Genomic DNA, 18,128 nt, shown 5'->3' on the forward strand with positions numbered 1-18,128 from the left:
GGGGGTGGGCGCAGTTACATGGAAAAAGGAAGCTGCAAAGGGATGGTGAGGGTAGAGGGAGATACTACAAGGGACTGGGGGTGGGGCTCTGGAAGGAAGTAGGAACAGAGATGGAAGCTGTATTGGGTTTGGGGAGTGGAGTTTGGAGAGGTAGTCTATAGGGCCCAGCGTGACGAAGAGGGATTCTGCTAGGGAGAGGTGTTTTAAGAAGGAGGCTGCAAAAGAGAAAGTAAGAAGGGGCATAGTTTTAAGCCTGTCAAAAAGAAATATTCAGCTAACAGCTTGGAAGACTTTAATTTGTGAGGGACTCACTACCCCAGTAATTTCATATGGAATCTGAAGCTTAAGGGTGCACAAGTTCAGCAGCATTATATTGGATTAAAAAATGTAGGGAATGCTATTTTAAAATGAAAAGCACTTGGCCAATTATTAAATTTAAGAAAAACAAACAAAGAACTGCAGATGCTGAAAAGCAGAACTTGAAGGAAGAAATTCCGGACCCCCTTCTGGAGAGGGGTCACTGTAGCTGAAACATTAACTCTGCTTTCTCTCCACAGATGCTGCCAGACCTGCTGAGTTTTTCCAGCAATTGCTGACTGTTAACTTTAAGCGTTTGAGATGTGAAATGCAGTGAAAAGGGTAGCAACTACCTGGTTAAAACCTTCCAAATTTTAATAATTCAAATGCATTAGCTGTTGCTTCAATCAATGGAAGGTGTGTTTAGATGATGATTGGGTGTGTAGAAATGTATCAATTATTCTCAAAATGTGCTAACTTATGCCTTTTTTCCTTTATCAGTTCCAGCAGACTGAATACTTCCACAATGATATCAGCATTTACAAAAGTGGATCAGCATAGAGCAGGGGGAGAGAAAAAAAGATTTCAGATTTAGTGGTGATGTCACCAGTGGTGGAGAATCATGGAACTAATGCCATAAAGTGCCAAAGGCACTTTCAGTATCATCAGAAGTAAAGCAGAGGATTGTTCTAAACTATAGCTTCAAAAAGATATTAAACCACCTTTGGGGGGTTAATCTAACCAATGAAGAAACTTCACACCTTAATTCAATTCTTACTCCACACTGCCAACTGACTCAAAGGATGTTCTATATCCACCTCCATACCTGTATAAATAAGCCACAAAGACGAATGGAGGAAAGAGAAATGCCAGTTTATATGGTCAAGTGCCATGTTCTAAACCACAATTGCTCATTTGGAGCCTGCTTAAAAATGCTATTTCCGAGAGCAAGATGATACAGCACAAGGAAGGAGTTGAAAAACAAATTGTTTCAACCACTCAACTTTGTGCTTTATTATATCTCTCAAATGTCCAATAACAAGTAGATTTACTTCAAAACAGTTGTTGCCATTTTACACATAAGTTCACCCAAATTGCAACATGATGATTGATCACAACATGTTTTGTAGCAGTTATAAAAACTGAGGCTGACCGAGAAACATAGAAGCTACGTGCCCTGTTCTTAATAGCAGAATGGCCAATGGTTCAATATCAAGCTGCACAGGCAAAAACGTATCTGAGGTTAATATTCACCATAATGCAAACAATTTACAGCTTATCCCACTATCCTATTTCACTCAAACATAACTTTGGCTTTAACATATCCTGTGAAACATCATTGGAAATAGCCTCCCTAGTGTAAATTGTTAAGGGCAACTGACTAATAATCTTGGCAAATATCTTATTTATGATATGACAGCATCACTGGAACGGTCAGCATGTATTACACATTCCTAACTATTTTGAAGATGGAATAGAGCCACATTCTTCAACCACTGTAGTCTTCATCATGGAGATACATCCAAAGTGTTAGAATAGGAAGTCACAGGATTTTGAACCATGTCAGATGCCATGAGAATTGGAAGGAACACCTTCACCAAGTTTCCGTTTGTCAGCAGCTCTTATTCTAGACTGTAGAAGTCATGGATTTGAGTACAGTCAGAAAGGCAGGAAACAAACATTACACTTAACAGTCACATCTCTTCGATCAGAAGAATTCTTAAAGATTGCATTCAAACGCGAAATATCCTCTTTGGATTTCCCCAACATGCTTGTTCACCCAAGTACAAAGGATACAAAGAATATTAATTGTGTGGTAAAAATGATGGTTCAATTCATAATCTTTTAATGTGAATGCATACATAGACAAACTAGCTCTGCTCACCTTTGTCACTTGGCCAGTCTCTGAAAATCTGCAGTGGACATTCATCATCATCGAGTAGAGTCTCTTTAGCACCTTTATCATCAGCTTGTTGCGAACCAGTAGGTAATACTACCTACGTAGGAAAATATTAGACAACAGAAATTCAATTTCTCACATTAGCATCCAGCTTTGCTCACCAACTTATACTTTGTTTAGATATTTTATTCCACACTTGAGAAAGGAAATGTAGGAAACAGAAAATTAGGGGGAAATTGAAAAGGAAAGCAAAGCAAAGAAGGAAATAGTACAAGTGAAGAGAATTCTTCTAGAGCAAGAAAATTAGAAACACCTTTTTCACAATTGCAGGACATCAGCCAATGAACTTTTTTCTGAAGTATAGTCACTTTGTTAATAGACACCATATTGACCTGCATTAAGCAATGCTCCACAACAGCAATAAAATTTACAGCCACTAGATCTGTTTTTGTGGTTTTGGTTAAGCAATGCTGGCCAGAAAACAGACATTCGTGTTCTTTTATGTGAAAGCACCATAAAATCTTTTGCAGCTATCTAAACCGTCAAAACATTAATAACAATTCATTTCAAATGGATCAGACTAAAAGGAATCAAATTACAAAGAAAAAATATGCCAAGCACAGCACAGATCCCAATGCACTGGAAAGATATCTCCACTCATGACCAGTATATCAGGCCATTTATACATAGAATACAACACAAACAGGCTAGTCAGCCAGCCCACCCCAGCATTAATGCTCCACTCAAGCTGCCTTCTATTCTTCATCTAACCATCAGCATAATCTTCTGTACTCTTCTGCTTGTATGCTTATTAGTTTCTCCTTACATATAGCTATGTTATTTGCCACAAACCATTCCCTGTGGTTGCAATTTTCATATTTTCACTAATACCAAAGAAATCAATAAAATGCCCGAATTACATCCTATGGAACAAAGTCAAATTTCACTCAAACTACACAAGGAAGCAAACTTCCAGCTTAGGAAGAACATGAATGCGTCCGCTGATTTAGGTTAAATTGGATTACTGTCCAGACATGAACCGCAAATTCACACCTGTCTGCAAGTGTGACTAAGAGCAAAAAGCTGACAAAAAAATTCACACCTGTAGAGAAAAATGCTTAACTGCCAGAGCAAGGCAAAGGTGCATTTCATAGTTACAATGAACCAAATAGCATCAATTTCTCAACCAGTTCTTGAATATTAGCACTTCAGCGACAATAGTGATGCTTTGGAATTTGCTGGGCAGCATCTTTACAATCACCAGTTAAACCTTACAATAACAAAAAGTTTGAGAAGAAGCCTGAACTCAACAAATACTGTTATTTACAAGGCACTGGAAAGTAAACTAGCACCATTCAAACAGTAGCCAGTAAGACATTGAAAAGGTTACAGCCACAAGTTGGTCATAATAATACATTCCACAAAAGCTTTTCAGGCAATATTTTCCCTTTGGACCAGACAGTATAATCTCAGCACAAGGGGTCATCCATTTAAGACAGAGACCAGGAGGAATTTCTTTTGAGGATACTAAATCTATATACAAACAAGAAAGAGTAGGCCAATCAGATCTTCAGCCTGCTCTGCCATTCAATAAGATCATGACTTATTTGATTTTAACCTCAACTCTCGCATACTCCCAATAATCTTCCATCCCGTTGGTAGTCAAGAATCCATCCACCTCCGCCTTAAAAATATTTTTAAATTCTGCATCCACTGCCTTTTGAGAAAGGGAATTCCTTAAGACTTGCAACCCTCAGAAAGTGATTTCCTTCATATCTCTTTAAAACAGGCATCTCATTTTTAAGCTACCACTACTGGTTCTAGATTCTCCCATAAGAGGAAATATCCTTTCCATATCTACCCAGTCACGTCCCATCAGGATTTTATATGTTCCAATTAAGTCACCTTTGATTGTTCTAAACTTCAGACAAAGGCCTCACCTACTGAGCCTTTCCTCACAAGGCAATCCACTCATTCCAGATATTAGTGCAGTAAACGTTCTCTGATCTGCTACCATTCCTAAGTTTGGTGACCAGGTCAGTACACCAGACAGCATCTCACCAATGCCCTGTGTAACTGTAGCATAACCTACTCTTACATTCAATTCCCCTCATAATAAAACATAACATCCTACTAGCATTCCTGAATTCTTGCTAGACTTGCATACTGACCTCTGCCTTTCATGCACTAGGCCACTCAGATCTCTCTGCATCTGAGCTTTATAAAGTCTCACCATTTAGATTTTTTTTTATTCTTTCTGCCAAATTGGAAAATTGTATACTTTCCCACATTATACTACATTTGCCAGATCTTTGTCCATTCATTTAAACTATCTATATCTTTTGTAGGCTCCTTATGCCCTCTTTACAAGTCACTTTCCTATCTTTATGTCATCAACAAATTTAGCTAATATACCATCAGTCCCTTCATCCAAATCATTCATATAAGTTGTGAATAATTGACGCCCCAGCACAACCACCGTGACACACCACTCATTACATCGTTCTAGTCTGAAAAAGACTCTACTCTGCTTACTGTTAGCCAGTCAATATTCTATCCATGCCATTGTGTTACCCCCAATACCATGAGCTTTAATTTTTTGCAAAAACCTTTGGCATCCTGTCAAATGCTTTCTGTAAATATACATACAGTGCATTAACTGGTTCTACTTTATCTACAGTACAGATTACTTCTTCAAAGGATCGGTGGAATCCTTTTCCACAGAGGGTGGCAGACACTGGATCGTTAAGCATATTCAAGGCCAAAATAGACAGATTGTTAATCAGTAAGGGAATCAAGGGTTATGGGGAAAGGCAGGCAAGTGGAGTGGAAGGTTTTCAGATCAGCCATAATCTCATCAAATGGCAGAGCAGATTCGATGGGTCAGATGGCTTACTTCTATCTCTACAACTTATGGTCCTAAGTACTTCTCATAGAAAACATTCACAGTGGTAAAACAAGGTGCTCATCTAGGAGCAATTCTTAATCCATTCAAGTTGAACAAAGACAAGGTAGAGTCAATTGCTGCCAATCATTAAAGAGATTCAATCAATCATTGCACTGGATAATGTTGGACATAGGAAAATAGTCTGAGATAACTGGATAATAAGGAGTGAATGGGTTAAGCAAGTCACCCTGAAGGATATCTTGGTGAGGATGCATTAAGATACAACGATAAAGATTGCTATTAAATGAGGCAAATGAAGCTTAAGATAAATTATGAAGTGAATAAGAAACTCCATACACAAGTTACGTTTGAAGTTTTAATAGCATGGATGCATAATATACTACAAAAGCATTAAATGGGATGAGTCTTTACAATTCTCTTGGGAATTCTGAAATATACAACTAAATTGCCTCTGCCCTAATTAAGCACTGTTGTTAACGGACACACTGAAATAAGGTCCAAATTAAAAACAAATAAATTAGATCCATTCTCAATTATTTACTTAGATTCAAACTTGAGGATTGATTTTGATACTCAGATTATTGGTGAATCTTTTCAAAATACAGAATCAGCTAAAATTGGGTCTTTTGCACAGAAGGAAACTCTACTCACTCATATACCACCCCCCACCCAAAAACCTTGGTGAGTAGGATGTTTAGGGTTAGTTCAACAAGCCTATTATTACTAAATAAGCCATGGGAGTACTAATGGTGAATTGTCAAATATATCATCAAAATAGAATCATATAGCATGGAAACAGACCTTTAGGGCTAACTTGACTGTGCCGACCAGGTTTCTAAACTGAACTAGTCCTATTTGGCCCACAACCCTCTTCCTCTGGCAACTCGTCCCGTGAAGGGAATAAAAAGGGGGAAAACAGGCCGTAATGAAAGAAAAGGGGCAGCTGCAGGGTAAGTCAACAACTTGCTGATGCACTAGAAATATTTTTTTGTGCAGTGTTTATTTTCTCCAATGCAAATATTAACTGCAATGTAAATGCAGTTGCACAGATTTATACTGAATGATACAACAAATTTACAGAAGCACACAGGATCCAGTTTTACAGTTTTCTGTTTTAACTTTGTAAACTAAAATTTTAAAACAGCTTAGTTAATACAACTACTATGCGTTAATGGAATTTAAGACTGCATTCATCCTGCTTTATATCAGCAAGTTGTTAACCTGCCCTGCAGCTGTCCCTTTCTTTCACTATGGCCTGTCTCTCCCTCGCATCCCCTTCACGCAGTCCCCACATTTCCCAATCACTTGCCTGTATCTGTGCTTTTACTTGGGACTTTTTTCCCCCGGAGCATAGGAGGCTGAAGGGTGACCTTTTAAAGGTTTGTAAAATCATGAGGGGCATAGATAAGGTGAATAGCTAAGTCTTTTCCCCAGGGTTGGCAATTCCAAAACTAGAGGGAACAAGTTTAAGGTGAGAGGGGAAAGATTTAAAAGGGACTCGATGGTAGCTTTTTCCACATGCAGGGTGCTGCATATATAGAAAGAGCTGCTAAAGGTAGTGGTAGAGGCGGGTACAATTACAAAATTTGAGAGATTTGGACAGGTATGTAGATAGGAAAGGTTGAGAGATATGGGCCAAACGCAAGCAAATGGGACTAGTTCAGTTTAGGAAACCTGGTCGGCATGGATGAGTTGAGCTGAAGGGTCTGTTTCCATACTGTATGACTCTATGCTTTAACTTACTTGAACTTCAAATAAAACTCGAAACTGTTACATTCATAAAATTAGCATCAACATTCAGTATCTTTTAATTCCACATGCTAATGATATGCATAATCTGGAAAAAATCTATAGTTGATATTGTGATATTACAATAAGAATGACAAAACAAATTTCAATAATGCCAGACAGCTATTTATTTCCAAGACTTTTGTACCTCATGTAACCTTGAGAAAAAAAAAAACAGAATATCACAGACACCATAGTTTTAAAGCAGAAATTTGTGGTCCCAGTATAACACCAACAACCCTTTTCTCTCTCTTCCCCCCGCTCCCCAACCCCCCACCACTGGATATTAAGGAATCATCGGAGGAATGGGCTTTCTGAATAAAAAATTAAACAAAATCCCAATAAATTTTTCAAGCAAGCACAGAGATCACATGGAATTATTTGTAAAGGAGCAGTTGTGTGTATTATGGCCAATAATTTTCTCTCAACTAACGCCAACAAAACAGATTATTGTGTCATTAAAGTAATTTTTTGGCATTTCATAGGAACAAATGAGAAGACCTTTCAGCTCCTTGAATTTGCAACATAATTCAAGTAGATCATGGCTGATCTTCTGCCTCTGCCATTTTTCTACATTTTTCACTATTCCACTGCACCATAAGAATCGCCAAGTTCCTCAGGGTCGTGTTATGAGCCCAATCATCTTTACCTGCCTCGATGACCTGTCTCCCTTATAAGGTTAAGTTGGGGATGTTTGCTAGTGACTGCACAATGTTCAGTATCATTTGTGATGACTCAGATACTCTATCCAAATGAAACAAAACCTGGATAAATCCAGACTTGGACTGACAGTTGGTCAGCAGTATTCATTCACAGAAATAACAGACAATTGTCATCCCTGTAAGAGAGAACTAACCACTGCCCGTTGACATTGTGGCATTACCAATACTGAACTCCCTACAATCAACATTTTTACATTGTCACTGACCAAAACTCAACTGGACAAGCCTTGTTGTAGCCACAAGAGCAGATCAGAGGCTAGGAATCCTGCAGTGGATAACTCACCACCTTACTCCCCAGCCACAAATCTGGGTATTATGGAATACTTGCTTGAACGAGTGCAGCTCCAACAATATTCAAGGAGCTTAACACCATCCAGTACAAAGCAGGCTGCTTGATTGGCAGCACATCCACATGCATCCAGTCCCTTCACCACTGATGTTCAGCAGCAATGGCGCGCATCATTTAATGATGCACTGCAGGAATTTGCCAAGGCTCCTTAGACAGCACCTTCCAAACCCATGACTATTTCCACATTGAAGGGCAAGGACAGCAGTTCCATGAAAGCACCACTACCGGAAAGTTCCCCGCCAACCAGTTCACCACCCTGAATTGGAAATGTATTACCTTTTCTGCAGTTTCATTGTGTCAAAATCATGGAATTCCACCCCCACCACTAACTAGGTATAACTGTTCAAGACAATAGTTCATCATCTTGTCAAGGGCAGTTAGGGATGGGCAATAAATGCTGACCCTGACAGCAACAGCAACATAGCATGAGTGAATTTTTAAAAAAATCTGGAGTTTTTGTTCCCTTACCTAAGGAAGGATATATTTGCCATGGAGTAAACACAACAAAAGTTCACCAGATTGATTCCTAAAATGACAGGATTGTACTTTAAGGAGTCTTTGAGGATGGTCAGCCTTTGTTCTCTAGAGTTAGAAGTATAAGCCATTATCTTATTGAAGCTATTCCTGCAACACAACAGGGTAGATGCATCAAAAAGGTTTCCTTGAGCTAAGGTGGTGTCTAGAACCAGTAGACATGATTTCAGGATGACAGGTTGGTCATTTAGAACAGAGTTCATGAGGCATTTCTTCAATTGGTGGTAAATCTTCGGAAGTGTCTATCCCAGAAGGCTATGGAGGCTTAGTCATTGAGTATATTTCAAGATAGAGATTGACTGATAGATTTCTCTGAACTAGGAGGCTTGGGTTCAAGTCCCACCAGTCCAGAGGTGTGCAATATCATCTCTGACCAGGTTAATTAATAATATCCACCCTGAGGTACAGGATCTGAAGTGACTGATCTCCAACAATAACTATCTTCATGTGTGAAGTATGACTCCAACCTGCATTGGAGTTCTCCCCCTAATACCTACGGATTCCGGTCTTACTAGGCCTCTCTGTTGCCACAATCAGGCAAATGCAGTCTTGATGTCAACAGCAGTCACATTCACCTCTGGAATTCAGCCCTTTTAACCATGGTTGAATCAAGGCTTTAATGACATGGTCTCACCAAAACTCCATACAACTGTCCCAAAACTTTATTATAAGAGGATTTAAGAAAATAAGGCCAATATATTTCTTGCTATTTCTCCATTCATATTTGATTTGCCATTTCTTGCCCATTCTCCCACTATCTAAATCCACTTGAGGCTTCTTTGTATTCTGCTCACTTCCACATTCGCAAAAGACAATGAGACAAAACACGAAAATGCCAGCAGTCAATAACTTGTATTTACAGTGACTGCTCCCATCACCATCTCCTGTTAAATAGCAACCCTACAGGCATCTTTTAATTTTGTTTGATGATGCAGTCTGATTGAAATTAGTCTGGAGCTAGTGATTTATCCTCACAGCGCCTGTACATTTAAATAACTGGCAGTTTGATCACTATGTGCTAATGTGAGATTACACAGCCCAAAGCTAAGGTGAGCCAGCATATTCATTTCAAGGTTCTCCCTGCAGTCTAGATTTGCACATCATTCACTTTCCAGCCCAAAATGATAACCAGAAAGGTCAAAGTAAACAGATGCCCCTTAAAAAATGAATTTGGGGAGATTGTTTTGGGAAGTATGGAAATGGCAGAGGAGTTAAACAGATATTTTGCATCAGTCTGTATGATGGAAGATATTTTTGAATATGCCTTTCATGCTAGAGAATACTAAGGGAATAATTGAGTACCATCATCACCAGCACTGAAGTAGTAGTATTAGACAAACCAACGGGGCTAAAGGCTGGTAAAATCCCAGGCCCCGATGGCTTGCATGCTAGGATCCTAAAAGAAGTAACAACAGAGATAGTGGATGCACTGACTGTACTTTTCCAAAAATCCTTGGATTCCAGAGAAGTACCAGAGATCAGAAAACCACCAATGTGACACCCCTATTCGAAAAGTGAGGGAGGCAAGAAGCGGGTAACTATAGGCCGATTAACCTGACATCTATTGTTGGAAAAAAACTGGAATTAATTATTGACGTAGCAGCAGAATGTTTAGAAAATCATAATCTAATGAAGAGGAGTCAGCATTACTTCATGAAAGGGAAGTGTCCGACTAATTTATTATAGCTTTTCAAGGAAGTCTCAACTAGAGTGGACAGCGGGGAATCAATTGATGATAGAAGGTGTTCGACAAAGTGCCTCACGTGGTGCAATTAAAACATCTGTCTCTCAACGTTGGCAAAACTAAAGAACTGAACGTCGACTTCAGAAAGAAAGGAGGAGAACATGCCCCCATCTACATCAACAGAACTGAGGTTAAGAGTGCGAAGAGCATCCAGTTCCTCGGAGTGATGATAACCGACAACCTGTCCTGGACTTTCGACATAAATGAGATAATCAAGAAGGCACAACAATGTCTCTTCTTCCTCAGGCGGCTCAAGAAATTTGTCATAAAGGTCCTTCACCAACTTCTACAGATGCCCCATTGAAAGCATACTGTCTGGGTGCATAATGGCATGGTATGGCAACTGCTCTGCCCAGGAACATAAACTACAGAAGGTGTTGCACACAGCCCAGGCCATCACGGAAGCCAACCTTCCATCCATGGAGTCTACTTACACGGCTCGCTGTCATGGAAAGACGGCCAACATCAAAGACCCATCACACCCTGGTAATGACCTCCTACAACCTTGTCCATCAGGCAGAAGATACAGAAGCCTGAACACACGCACAAGCAGGTTCAGGAACAGCTTCTTTCTGGCTGTTATCAGACTTCTGAATGGCCTCTCTAGCTTCAAATAATTAACCTGTATGCCTCTAGATCTGTACTTCCTTCGTTTGCTGTGACCTGCCTGTACCGCTCATAAACAAAGCTTTTCACTGTGTTCAGTGCACGTGACAATAAAATCAAAATCAAAAAAGTAGTTATAAGAGCCCATGGTGTTGGAGGCAATATATTGACAAGAACAGGGAGTTGGCTCATGGGCTGGAGACAGCAAATGGGAATAAGAGTTTCTTTTTCAGGCTGGTAACCCATGACAAGTAGGACCAGTGCTGTGACCGTAACTGTTTACAATGTATGTCAATGACTCGGAGGAAGGAAGTGAACAAACTGTTGCAAACTTTGCAGATGAAAAAATAGGTGGAAAGGCAGATTGCAACAGAGATAGCATCAGTTTACAGAGATATACAGATAAGACATCAGTAGCAAAAAGTTGGCAAATATGGAAGTTGTTCATTTTGGAAGGGAGAACAAAACAGCAGAATATGATTTAAATAGAAAAAATCTGCAGAAAGCTGAACACAAAAGGACTTGGGGGTATGTGCACAAAACACAAAGCTGGTACGCAGGTCCGGCATGTAATCAGGAAGGCCCTTAGTTCAAGGGAGTTGAAATACAAGACTGAGTAGGGAGGTTTTACTGCAACTGTACAGGGTGCTGGTGAGACCACATCTGGAGTACTGACAGCAGTTTGGGTCCTCTTATTTAAGGAATGATATCATTTCATTGGAGGCAGGTCAGTGAAAGGCTAGTTAGGAGTATCCTGGTATGGAGGGATTGTCTTACGAGCAAAGGCTAAATAGGTTGGGACTCTACTCACCACAGTTTAGAAGAATGAGAGATGATCTGATTGAAGTACACAAGATTCTCAAGGGGCTTGACAGGGTAATTGCTGAGAGGATGGTTTCCCCTCATGGGAGACTCTAAGACCAGAGAACATAGCCTCAGAATAAAGGGGCACCAATTTAAGACTGAGGTGAGGAGGAACTTTTTCTCCCAGAGGATTGAATGCCTTTGGAACTCATTGCCATAGAGAGCTGTGGAGGCAGAGTTCTTGCATACATTTAAGGCTGAGATAGATAGATTCTTGATATGGAGGGGATCAAGGATTACAGGGAAAGGGCAGGAAAGTGGACGTGAGGTATGTTGCATCAGCCACGATCCTAGTGAATGGAGCAGCAGGCTCAAGGGACCAAACTGCCTACTCCTGATCCTTTTTCTTACAGTCTTAATGACCACTTAGTAGAAGCAAAACTCCTGATGTCTATTTGGAAGACTAATGGATATTTTCAGGAAGAGTTTTCTGATATTACAACAGGGAATGCACTTCAAAGCTACATCACTGGCTATGAATTATTTGGGATATCATGTGTGAAAGGTGACAGTTAGATTTGAGTCTTTCCACTTCTTTTATTATGGAATGCCCCACAAGCTCAGCTCTAGGCATGAATGAGATTTCAAATTCTGGGAATCAAGCAGCAGCAGCAGCAGCACTCAGCACAAGCATACAAATGAAACTTGAGAGATATACATTTATATAGAAGTATTAAGATCTCAGGACATCCCAAAGCCTTTTAAGGTTCAAAACACTTTACTGCATCCTGCAATCACGAGTAATGCCAATTTTCACAAAGCAAGCTCCCACAAATGACAGTATGATATAACCAACTTTTGTTGAACTATAAAACTCATTAGTGACCTTGAAAACTAATGTAGTAATAAAAAGTGTGTCTGGGTTTAGACCTAGTGTGGGAATGAGAAAGAGGACATTTAACTACCTTTAACATGGGAAAAAAATAGTAAAGCTAACTTTCAGAAGTGTGTACAGTCCAAAACAGTGTCAATAGAAGGAAAAAGAACTGTGCCCAGTAGGAATTTTTACACAAATAAAAATGTTACTATTGATTAGAAATTTTATTGCTAGAAACAGCATGAGGGGGAAGGGATTAAAAATACTCTTCACAGGGTTAAAGCATCATTATGAGCCATTTAAATGCAGGTTGCTTTCATCTGGTAGAAGAGATGAGCATATAAAGGAATCATTTCAAATGCATGGTTTTTAAACAGTGGTGTGTGCTATTTGATATCTGGGCATTGTACTTTGTACTACAGCTTGAGTTTTTGATTACAATCAGGTTATGAGCTGATGTGGCATACTTACTAAAAGGACAATTATATTTTGGTGTGCAAAAACTCCAGGCAGTTAATAATCTTTAAATGGTCAATGAGCTAATATAATTCTGATATGCCTTTTGTAAGGCATGCTGAATGATATTATACAGAATTAACAAGTATGGGGGTGTTTATAAGGGAATTAGAGTTTTAGTGTTAAATGCCAATCATGTTTCCGTTTACTTGCAGCAATAGTCTAATTACTTAAATTATCGTTTAGAAATTAGAAATCTAGTCCATGCTTTCTATCAACCTTGATCTGGAAGTCAGGTAAACAGTGCATACCTTAAAAGAACTTTAACATTTAATCCAACTCCAGGGATAGCGGGACTTGATGCATCATGTTACAACCAATGAGGTAGCACAAGATATTGGAAAAGATTGTTTCAGTCTCATTGTTTGCATTTAGATTGGGGTCTGCCATCATTAATGAAGGGGATAGTTGAAAAGCTTCCCCTTCCTATCAGTCCCTTAATTGTATACCAATGTTCACAGGATGTGGAGGGATTGCAGTGCTTTGATCTGATCTGTTGCTTGTGAGATTGCTTAGATCAGAGAATGCTGCTTCTGTTGCTTAGTATGCAAGCAATCCATGATGAGTTCTCAAGTCCAATAAACAAAATTACTCCTGTAACATTAAGGTAAATAATCAATGTTATGAAAATTGAACACTTTTAATTGACATGTTAAATCATCTAGACCATGCAACTGTTTACCCTAAATAGAAAGGTGCTCTAAGCATGTATTTGCACAAGTAGTACACATACCTGTGCTATACAATATTCCTTTGGATTTTCCTTCTCCAGCCCATACTTGTCAAGGGCTTCACCTACAGCAAAGTCTGACGTATCTGTTGTGGACAGCAAGATGGTCTTGTATGGTATATTTGGCTTTAAACTATCTGCATAAATCCTAAGAGTTCCACCTAGATGCAAAAATAAACAACTTTTTAAAATGTTTACCAGCCAGATTAAATTGGACTCATTTTTTTTTTTTAAGACTCGTATACAGTTTCTTCCTCTCCCACAGTCAACTCATCTACAATGTGAAAACATCAAAATAATACCTAGTAACTATCATAATCCAACAGGCGCATCAGGTCAAGTTAGACAACATAAGCAAATGTTTGGAAAAATCGTGCGCTCAGATATTCCGATCAGGACCAGAAACACTTTTTTCCCTCCCGATTTGGATTAGATTAAAATTACCCACTTAAAATTTAGATGTCTTCTGTTCTGCAGATTCCAGGATAGGGCCTTTGTGCTAGAAACCTGTCCAGGAATCCATTCCCTCTTTTGCATCAATCAGCATGCTGTATCTGTGAACTGAATGTCCAGAAACACAGCCAGCTATTTGCTTAGGCTAAAGGAATAGGAGGTGGTGAGGGCTGTTGGTCCAATAGGCAGGAGGGGGCATCAGGTACAGGATGAGTGTGTTCAGTTGCAGCAGGGTCTGGTTGAGCGGATGAATATCAGGAGTCTTGGGGTGTGGGGTTTGGAGGGTCAGGGGTTCAGTTTAACGTTTACTCAGTTGCAGTAGATTTCTGAATTCTATGACTCTTCTGTGGTAACTATTAATCTTTAGTCGTTTGAAACCCTCCAGTTTTTAAATGGATTCCTTCAGAGGGTTCCAGATGCTGAAAATACAGTTTCCCAAGACATACCACAGACTCAACAGTGCCAGGATTCCACACGTCCCAATGCACAACTCCAGTCTTGATACAGCAACTATTCCCTTGCCATCAGAATATCTGGGCCATTGTTTTCAACTAAGTACACTGAATCATCTCTTAAATAATTGTCAGCTTAAGTATTTCAAAATAAACCAATTTTGAAACATTGACTTCTTAAAAAAAAAGGTGAACACTCATGAATACATTATCCATACCCAGTCATCCACAAACTTCCACACTAAAGTTTTCCACTCTCTAATGTGAATTTAGGGAAGAGTACAGAAATGCAACTGCCCAGACAAAGGGTGGATCAGTCATTCCATTTCACTACCTTCTCCATAAGTGCCAGTTTCTCAGAAATAATCAGTGACACTAGCAAAGAAATTAGTAGCTAATGTTCTATGAATATCCCTCACTCAGGAGAACACGATAGTTTCTCACAAGTCTCAATCTCTTCCACCAAAACTTACAAGATCACTCCGTGCAGCAATGATAAACCCGTTTTTTTTAAAAATTAAAACCGCCACTGTTTTCAGCAGCTAGTTGATTGTTCATACAATCGAGTGTGTTTGACCTCAAGCTAAGCTCCCAACCATATGCCCTCTCTGCCACAATCATATTTTATTTCCAGCTCTAACTGTCCACCTCTACTCAGCTCATCAGACGACGATACCTTGATCCCTAACAGCTTCTTACTTCCACTCAAATGCTCATTAGACAAGGCTAGTATTTTTCATTTTCTACATACATCAACATACTGTGGTTGGTTCGCTCGCTGAGCTGGTTCATTAGTTCGCAGACGTTTCATTACCCTGCTAGGTAACATCATCAGTGCAGCCTCCGATGAAGTGCTGTTGTTTTCCTGCCTGGTATTTAAACTTTGGGGTCCGTTGGAGTTGATTACCTCATTTCCAGTACTTCTTCGTAGTGGTGCATAGATACAGGGTCTAATTCTACATGTTTATTGATGGCCTTCTTGGCAGAGAACCAAGCCGCTACAAATTCCCATGCTGGTCTCTGTTTGGCCTCTCCTAGGATCCTGATGTTGTCCCAATCGAATTGGATGTTTCTCCTTATCCATGTGAATGGAGCCGAGCGAGCATTGGATGGGTCTTTTTGTTGCTAGTTGTTGTTCATGTATTCTTGAGGCCAGTTTCCTTCCTGTCTGTCCAACATAACATTTGTCGCAGTCCATGCATGGAATCTTGCATATCACGTTGGTTCTGTCCATAATGGGTAAGGGGTCTTTGGTTCGAGTTAGCAGTTGGCATAGGTTTGTGTGCCATTCTGATGCCCAATGGTCGGAGTCGTCTTGTGGTCAGCTTGGATATGTTCTTGATGTATGGTAACATGACGAGTGTGTCAGGATGTACTGCATCTTCCTGTTGTTGTTTGTGATAGGCATCGTTGGACACAGCTCTTCGGGCAACCACTGTCTTTAAATACTTGGTAGAGGTATTCTTCTTCATTTTGGCGTAGTTCCAGGTTGCTGCAGTGTGTTGTCGCTCCTTTAAATAGTGTTTTCACAACTTCGTTTGTGGGTGATGGGGTGGTTGCTGTTGAAATTCAGGACTTGATCCGTGTGTGTCCTGTGTACCTTTGTTAGAATTTCCCCATTGGCCCCATGTTCTACTAGGATGTCCAGGAATGGAAGCCATTTGTTCTCATCTTCATCCCTGGTGAATTTGATGCCGGTGAGTGTGGTTTATTATTTGGTGTATCTCCTCTAGTTTAGTCCAGTTGATGACGACGTATCGGATCCACAGTTTAGGTTGGATCTACGGAAGGGCCACGCTTTCAAGTTTCTGCATCACCACTTCTGCTATTAGTCTGGAGATAGGTGACCCCATGGGTGTCCTGTTGATTTGTTCATAGATTTGGCCACTAAAGGTAAAGTGGGTTGTGAGGCATAGATCCAGTAATTTCAGCATGTTGTCTGTGAAGATGGTGTCACTCGAGTTTCGTTCTTTCAGTAGGGTTGCTAGTATCTCGCTTGCCAGCAGTATGTCAATCGACGCAAATACGACGGTATCGTCAAAGGACACCACAATCTCGTCCTCGTCTATTCCTATGTCTTTAAGGGATTTGAGGAACTCCTGGGCTGAGTGGTTTGAGTGGGGTGACTTGCTGGCATGGTACTTGTAATTCCTTGGCTCACCTGTGTGTTGGTGTGCTTGGGAGGAAAACTAATGAGTCTGAGGGGTACTTCCAGTTTGTGTACCTTTTGGGAGGTGGTAGAATCAGGGGGTGTTTGTCCCTTTAGTTCTCATTTTTAGGTAGTCTGCTTTGTTAATTTGTCCGGTCTGTTTGAGTCTCTTTAGTGTGTTGATTATTTTATTACCCAATTGCAGTGTTGGGTCAATTTGCACTTGCTGGTATGTATTCATGTCTGCTGGTAGCTTCTGTGCTTTGGTGAGGCAGTCCCGTTCGTTAAGTATTACTGTGTAAACATTACATTGAACAGACAGGAAGGAAACTGGCCACAAGAATACATGAACACCAACTAGCAACAAAAAGATACAACGAATACTCACTTGTCTCCATTCACATGGATAAAAGGAAAACCACCAGTTCGACTGGGACAACATCAGGATCCTAGGACAGGCCAAACAGAGACAAGCACGGGAATTTGTAGGGACCTGGCTCTCAACCAAGAAGGCCATCAATAAACTCGTAGAATTATACCCTATATATACACACCACTAAGAAGAAATACCAGAAATGAGGTAACCAACTCCAATGAACCCCACAGAGTTTAAATACCAGCGGGAAAACACAACAGTGCTTCATTGGAGGCTGCACGGATGTTACCCAGCAGGGTAATGAAACATCTGCGAACTAACGAATCAGCTCGGCAAGCGAACCAACCAGAACATCCACAACCCGAGCTACAAATCTACTCAAGAACTTTAGAAACATCAACATATTTGACAAGTTCCCATTCACCCAGCCCTTCAGACTTATTTCATTCCCTAGTTCTTTAACACTTCAAACTGGAAGTTCTCCTACTTGTGAAGATTTGTAGCTCGATGTGGATGAGGTTGTTGGCTTGCTCGCCGAGCTGGCTGATTATCGTACAGATGTTTCATCACCACACTAGGTGACATCATCAGTGCGGCTTCCAATGAAGCCGTGTTGTTCTACCCTGCTTGTTATTTAGATGATACGGTCTGTTAAGTTGGGTTGCGTAATTTCTGGTTCTGTTCTGCACGGGTTTGTATATGGGGTCTAATTCTACATGTTTGTTGATTGCATTATGGGTTGAAAACCAGGCCTCTAGGAATTCCCATGCATGTGTATGCTTGGCTTGAGCTAGGATGGTCACATTGTCCCAGTTAAATTGAAGACCTTCATTGTCTGGGTGCACGGAGAAGAGGGAAAGTTCGTGTTGCTGGTGCTCGTGTGTCCTGATGGCTAGTTTTCGTCTGGTCTGACTGATATAATA

The 18,128-nt window shown here is 40.2% G+C and overlaps 1 protein-coding gene across 9 annotated transcripts in view; it reads right to left on the reverse strand.

Annotated features, from left to right (window-relative positions):
• afdna (afadin, adherens junction formation factor a) overlaps nucleotides 1-18,128 on the reverse strand; it is a 209,719-nt gene that overhangs the window by 111,479 nt on the left and 80,112 nt on the right. For all 9 annotated transcript variants that reach the window (XM_048600620.1, XM_048600619.1, XM_048600612.1 and 6 more), the window contains exons 6-7: nucleotides 13,779-13,936; nucleotides 2,183-2,294 (exon numbers count right to left, since the gene is read on the reverse strand). In XM_048600620.1, coding sequence (XP_048456577.1) covers nucleotides 2,183-2,294; nucleotides 13,779-13,936 — 270 coding nt within the window. The remainder of the gene's footprint in view (nucleotides 1-2,182; nucleotides 2,295-13,778; nucleotides 13,937-18,128) is intronic.

This window comes from Rhincodon typus, chromosome 9, assembly GCF_021869965.1.
Source record: "Rhincodon typus isolate 14 chromosome 9, sRhiTyp1.1, whole genome shotgun sequence".
NCBI lineage: Eukaryota > Metazoa > Chordata > Chondrichthyes > Orectolobiformes > Rhincodontidae > Rhincodon > Rhincodon typus.